The following is a 5,568-nucleotide window of genomic DNA, read 5'->3' as shown; positions in this document are numbered from 1 at the left end:
CCACCTGCCCCCTGGGATCCAGCTCTCTCTCCCTAGCGCCGCCCTCCTTGGCGTGGACCCAGCCTCCCCGGGCTAAAAATACTGTCGGAAGGCGCCGGAGAGGAATCAGATCGCCCTAAGTAGGGCGCAGCGCAGAGGTGACGGCCGGGCCCAGGGCAGAGGGAGACTCAGCCGCCGGCCGCAGCGCGGCCTGGGCCAGCCTAGCAGGCAAGTGGGGCCAAGGCCCGCGAGGCCCCCTGAGGTCACCCCCCACCGAGCAACCGTGCAGCCGGCCTCACTGGGGCACGGGTCCCCCAGGTGCCCGGGGAGCAGAGGTGGAGGTCACCGCTGCAGGCTAGCAGCAGAGGGGAGGCGCGTGGGGCTCATTTGATGGCAGACACAAGCTGCTTTTCAGTTCCTTCTTTTTCTTAATGAGGGGAGCCCTGCCAGCCACTGTTCATGGCCAGTGCCAGTCGGATCCAAGAGGCCAGGGTGAAAGGCTTTTCTGTGAGCCTCCGGGCTTTGGCTATACCCTTTACGTGCACCAGAGACCGCCCACTCATCTGTGACGAGGCACTCGGGCCAGGCGCCCTGTATGTTTCTGGGGGGAGCTCGACGGGAAGCTGGTTGTCACCAGGAGGTGGCCCGGGGTGTCTGGAGGCAGAGCGGGAACTTGGTGACCGGGCGTCACCTCCACCAGCCTGCCAGGACCAGCCCCGGGGGCAGTTACCCGTGCTCTCCGTCTTTGCCAAGGGAGCGGGCTGGGCCGGGCCGGGCCGCACCCAGGGCCTGTGTGAGTGGAAGTTGCGGCTTCTCGAGGGGCAGCCCTCCGGGACCCTCGGCGCGGGTGGGGGCCACGGGCTGTGACCTCTGGTGTCCCGCCAGCTGTGCGCCGCAGCCAGGATGAAGTTGAAGAAGCAGGTGACAGTGTGCGGCGCCGCCATCTTCTGTGTGGCGGTCTTCTCGCTCTACCTCATGCTGGACCGAGTGCAGCATGACCCCAGCCGGCACCAGAACGGCGGGAACTTCCCCCGGGTGAGTCAGGCCGCTCTCGGCTTGCCAGGCAGCGGGCCCCCTGGCAGGCGCCTCCCTTCCCAACGGAGAGGCTGTCTAGAAACCCCAAGCCGTCGTGGCGTCAAGATGGCGAAGGCAGGAACGTGGGCAGGGCACTCCAGAAGGGCAGCTGCCATCGTGGGGCGTGGGGGCGGGTCTCTGCCTCCGTGAGCTGGAGAAGGAGGGTCCCCAACACCGCAGCGCTTCCCTGGTTCTGGCACAGTGTGGCCGCGGGCCCTGGGCCTGGCTGGGCGGCTGGGTGGCGGGCAGCTGCGGGTGGCGGGCCCCTTGGTGCCCAGAGGAGCCGGTGCGAGCGTTTCTGGTTTTTTGCAGAGCCAAATTTCTGTGCTGCAGAACCGCATCGAGCAGCTGGAGCAGCTGCTGGAGGAGAACCACGAGATCATCAGCCACATCAAGGAGTCCGTGCTGGAGCTGACCGCTCACGCCGAGGGCCCGCCCGCCCCCCTGCCCTACTACACGGCCAATGGCTCCTGGGTGGTGCCGCCGGAGCCCCGGCCCAGCTTCTTGTCCATCTCCCCACAAGACTGCCAGTTTGCACTGGGGGGCCAAGGCCAGAAGCCAGAGCTGCAGGTAAGAGTTGGCTGGCTGGCGCCCCCCCGCCCCGTGTCTGGAGTGGCCCTGAGCCGCCTCCCGACCCTCAAACGCCTGCAGATGCTGGCCGTGATGAAGGACTTGCCCTTCGACAACGTGGATGGCGGCGTGTGGAAGCAGGGCTTCGACATCTCCTATGGCCCCCACGACTGGGACGCCGAAGCCCTGCAGGTGTTCGTGGTGCCACACTCGCACAACGACCCAGGTGAGCACGGCGGCGGGCCCCGGGGGGCGGTGGGGGACAGGCGTCCTCAGGGCCTGCCGCCCCCAGGCTGGATCAAGACCTTCGACAAGTACTACACGGAGCAGACACAGCACATCCTCAACAGCATGGTGGCCAAGCTGCAGGAGGACCCCCGGCGGCGCTTCCTCTGGGCCGAGGTCTCCTTCTTCGCCAAGTGGTGGGACAACATCAGCGCCCAGAAGCGAGCCGCCGTGCGGAGGCCAGTGCTGACGGGAGAGGGCGGGCGCGGGCTGCCTGCGGGGCCCACCTGAGCTTGGGGTGCCACAGTGTCAGGGAGGGGCTGGCGGGCCTGGCGGAGCACGAGACTGCCCGGAGCGGCATTGGCTGGGGACTGAGGGGTCTGCGGGGCTTGGCGGGCCTGGTCCTGGGCACAGGCGGGCGGGCACCATGGTTGGCTGCAGGGGGGCGGTTTACGCTGGCACCTGGCGGGGAGCTGGCTCAGTGACGATGGGCACGGGGTGGGGAGCGGCCCCTCGCTGAGTGTGCGTCCTTCCCTCCAGGCTGGTGGGAAACGGGCAGCTGGAGATCGCCACAGGGGGCTGGGTGATGCCGGACGAAGCCAACTCCCATTACTTTGCGCTGATTGACCAGCTCATCGAGGGTCACCAGTGGCTGGAAAAGAACCTCGGTGAGTCTGGCCTGGGCGGACTCTCCCGGCCTCCGCAGCTGGGCCAGTGGGCAGCAGGCGCTGTGTTCACAGGGGCTGGTGGGCTCCTCTCCGGGCGAAGGGCCCCTGGGGGCTGCTGTGCCGCCCAGGTGGGAGCCCAGCGCCTCCGGCTCCCCCGCCCCCAGGAGCCACCCCGCGCTCTGGCTGGGCCGTGGACCCTTTCGGCTACAGCTCGACCATGCCTTACCTGCTGCGCCGGGCCAACCTGACCAGCATGCTGATCCAGAGGGTGCATTATGCCATCAAGAAGCACTTCGCGGCCACCCACAGCCTGGAGTTCATGTGGAGGCAGACGTGGGGTAAGGCCAGTGGTCACGGCGTGGGCGCAGCAGAAGGGGCAGCGATCTGGGAGAGGCCCCAGGCTCCCCAGCAGCCAGCCAGCCCCAGCGCACGTCGCTAGACCCCGAAGGCCTCGCCTTTGGGTTGGGGGCGGGGGTCGCTGGCCCTGTGGGGCCTGAGGTCTGCCCCATAGACCTGCGCACGTGGCATGTGGTGCCAGCGTCCCGGGAGTGGCCGCCCACTCGTGTCTCTTGCAGACACCGCCTCCAGCACAGACATCTTCTGCCACATGATGCCCTTCTACAGCTACGACGTCCCCCACACCTGTGGCCCAGACCCCAAGATCTGCTGCCAGTTTGATTTCAAGCGCTTGCCAGGTGGCCGCATCAACTGTCCCTGGAAGGTGCCGCCCCGGGCCATCACGGAGGCGAACGTGGCCGAGAGGTACTCACCGCCAGTGCTGGGCCTGGCCGACACGGAGGCCGCATGGGTCCAGGGCCCAGGCCTCCGTCCCGGCTCTGCCGCAGGCTGTGCGGCCTGGGGCAGTGAGGGGGCAGGACTCAGGGCCCCCATAGCCCTTGACCGAGCCCCTGGAAAACTGCGTGGCCCCAAGAGCCCCCCTTCCCAGAATGGATCCATTCCTGAGTGCTGTGGCCCCGGCCTCTGTCCCAGCTGCTGGCTGACTCGTGAACGACGCTCAAGGCGGGCGGGGGCCTCGGCCTCTGGCCTCGCTGGCCCAGGCAGTGCCCTGTGGACACAGAGCCCCGCGGGTGCCCCTTCGGTCTCACCAGACACCCCGCAGCCTTGGGGAGCTTGCTAGGGAGCCCGGGGTGCGCAGGGGAGGGCGAGCTCTGTGGGGGCCCAGCCGCAGGGGCCTCTGAGCAGGCCGAGCAGGTTGTGTGGCGGGACTGTGGCTTCCCGCGGCCAAGGGGGCCACGTGATGGAGGGGCGGAGAAAGCGCTCTTTTGTCTCCTGAAATCTAAGCGCACAGAGGCTTGCCAGGCCGCCCACGTGGGCAGCAGCGAGTGCGGGCCTCCTGGGAAGGAGCTGAGAGCCGGAGGTCGGGGTCAAGGCCGGCGGCGAGTGGGCGGCGAACGCCAGCCCGCGCCAGCGGCCAGCCGGCCTAGCGGGGCTGTGTGCTCCTGCGGGGTCACCCGCGTCGGGTGAAGAGGAAAATAGCAAATTCGCCGGAAGTTCCTGCTGCGTGTCAGGCGCCCCCGAGTGGGACCCCGCCCCGGACAGGGAACTGCCCTGCGCGGGGCCACTCGGCAAGCGCCCGGCGCCCTGGGCGCCTCCTCCCTCGGCCGGGCTGCTTGGCCGACTGGCAGGCAGGCTGCTGGGCCAGAATCAGGACCCCAAAAGGACTCAACAGGCTGAGGTGTGGGAGTGCTCGGCGGCGGGCCCCCCACTCTGGGATGACCTGGGAGCCGGCCGGGCGGCCAGCGCTCTCGGGGCAGCCGGCAGCAGGTGTCTTCCCTCGGGTTGGCCTTCACGGCACTCGCGCACCCAGTGCTGGGGCCCCTCTGAGGACGCGCGGCCAGGCCGCTCAGAAAGGCGCTGACCGCCCGGGGGCCCTGCAGTGGGAGCGGAAGAGCGGCCGGGCTACGGCATCCTGGGGATGGGGGCCGCGGGGAGCGGCCGGGGCTGGCGGCAGCCGCTGGCAGGGCCTCTGCGGCGGGACGGGCGGGACTCTGGGCGCCCCGGACTGGCCGTCCTGCGCGCACGGGGCGCGGGTCGGGCCGCCCGCCCGAGCTCAGCGCGCTCCCGCAGGGCTGCCCTGCTCCTGGACCAGTACCGGAAGAAGTCGCGGCTGTTCCGCAGCCGCGTCCTGCTGGTGCCGCTGGGCGACGACTTCCGCTACGACAAGCCGCAGGAGTGGGACGCCCAGTTCTCCAACTACCAGCGGCTCTTCGACTTCCTCAACAGCAAGCCCGACCTCCACGTGCAGGTGCGGCGCCAGCGGGCAGCCCGGCCGGCGGCGCCGGGAGGCTGGGCACTGAGGGCTCTTGCCCACAGGCCCAGTTTGGCACCCTGTCTGACTACTTTGACGCGCTGTACAAGCGAACGGGGGTGGAGCCGGGCGCCCGGCCTCCCGGCTTCCCGGTGCTCAGCGGCGACTTCTTCTCCTACGCCGACCGGGAGGACCACTACTGGACGGGCTACTACACCTCCCGGCCCTTCTACAAGCGCCTGGACCGCGTGCTGGAAGCCCACCTGCGGTGAGCCCCCGGGGCTGGAGGGCGGCGGCCGCGGGGCGGCGGCACGGGGCCTGGGCAGGGTGCGGTGGGCAGGCGCTGACCCCTCTCTCCGGCAGGGGGGCGGAGATCTTGTACAGCCTGGCGGTGGCCCACGCCCGCCGCGCCGGGCTGGCCGGCCAGTACCCGCTGTCGGACTTCGCCCTCCTGACAGACGCGCGGCGCGCACTGGGCCTCTTCCAGCACCACGACGCCATCACCGGCACGGCCAAGGAGGCCGTGGTGGTGGACTACGGGGTCAGGTGGGAGCCGCGCCCCTGCCCCGAGGGCAGCCGGGTGGCTCTGCGGCGCCCTTCACCCCTCCTCCCCCCCAGACTCTTGCGCTCCCTGGTGGGCCTGAAGCAGGTGATCATCAACGCGGCCCACTACCTGGTGCTGGGGGACAAGGACGCCTACCGCTTTGACCCGGAGGCGCCCTTCCTGCAGATGGTGAGGGCCCGTGCCCGGGCACCCTCAGCGGCACGGCGCGCCGCCCCCCC

At 69.9% G+C, this 5,568-nt stretch overlaps 1 protein-coding gene across 1 annotated transcript in view; it reads left to right on the top strand.

Moving 5' to 3' along the window:
• The first annotated feature begins 9 nt into the window (after window positions 1-9).
• Window positions 10-5,568, top strand: part of MAN2A2 (mannosidase, alpha, class 2A, member 2) — a 10,417-nt gene continuing 4,858 nt past the window's right edge. Inside the window, exons 1-12 of the mRNA XM_012732688.1 lie at window positions 10-207; window positions 865-1,014; window positions 1,366-1,623; window positions 1,705-1,849; window positions 1,916-2,087; window positions 2,389-2,516; window positions 2,681-2,854; window positions 3,092-3,278; window positions 4,605-4,782; window positions 4,851-5,053; window positions 5,149-5,331; window positions 5,404-5,518. Coding sequence (XP_012588142.1) covers window positions 883-1,014; window positions 1,366-1,623; window positions 1,705-1,849; window positions 1,916-2,087; window positions 2,389-2,516; window positions 2,681-2,854; window positions 3,092-3,278; window positions 4,605-4,782; window positions 4,851-5,053; window positions 5,149-5,331; window positions 5,404-5,518 — 1,875 coding nt within the window. The 5' untranslated portion in view covers window positions 10-207; window positions 865-882. The remainder of the gene's footprint in view (window positions 208-864; window positions 1,015-1,365; window positions 1,624-1,704; window positions 1,850-1,915; window positions 2,088-2,388; window positions 2,517-2,680; window positions 2,855-3,091; window positions 3,279-4,604; window positions 4,783-4,850; window positions 5,054-5,148; window positions 5,332-5,403; window positions 5,519-5,568) is intronic.

Source organism: Condylura cristata, unplaced genomic scaffold (assembly GCF_000260355.1).
Source record: "Condylura cristata isolate star-nosed mole 26May11 unplaced genomic scaffold, ConCri1.0 scaffold00035, whole genome shotgun sequence".
In the NCBI taxonomy this organism is placed as follows: domain Eukaryota; kingdom Metazoa; phylum Chordata; class Mammalia; order Eulipotyphla; family Talpidae; genus Condylura; species Condylura cristata.
Note: the sequence above shows the minus strand (reverse complement) of the source record. Positions and strands in the feature narration are given on the sequence as shown.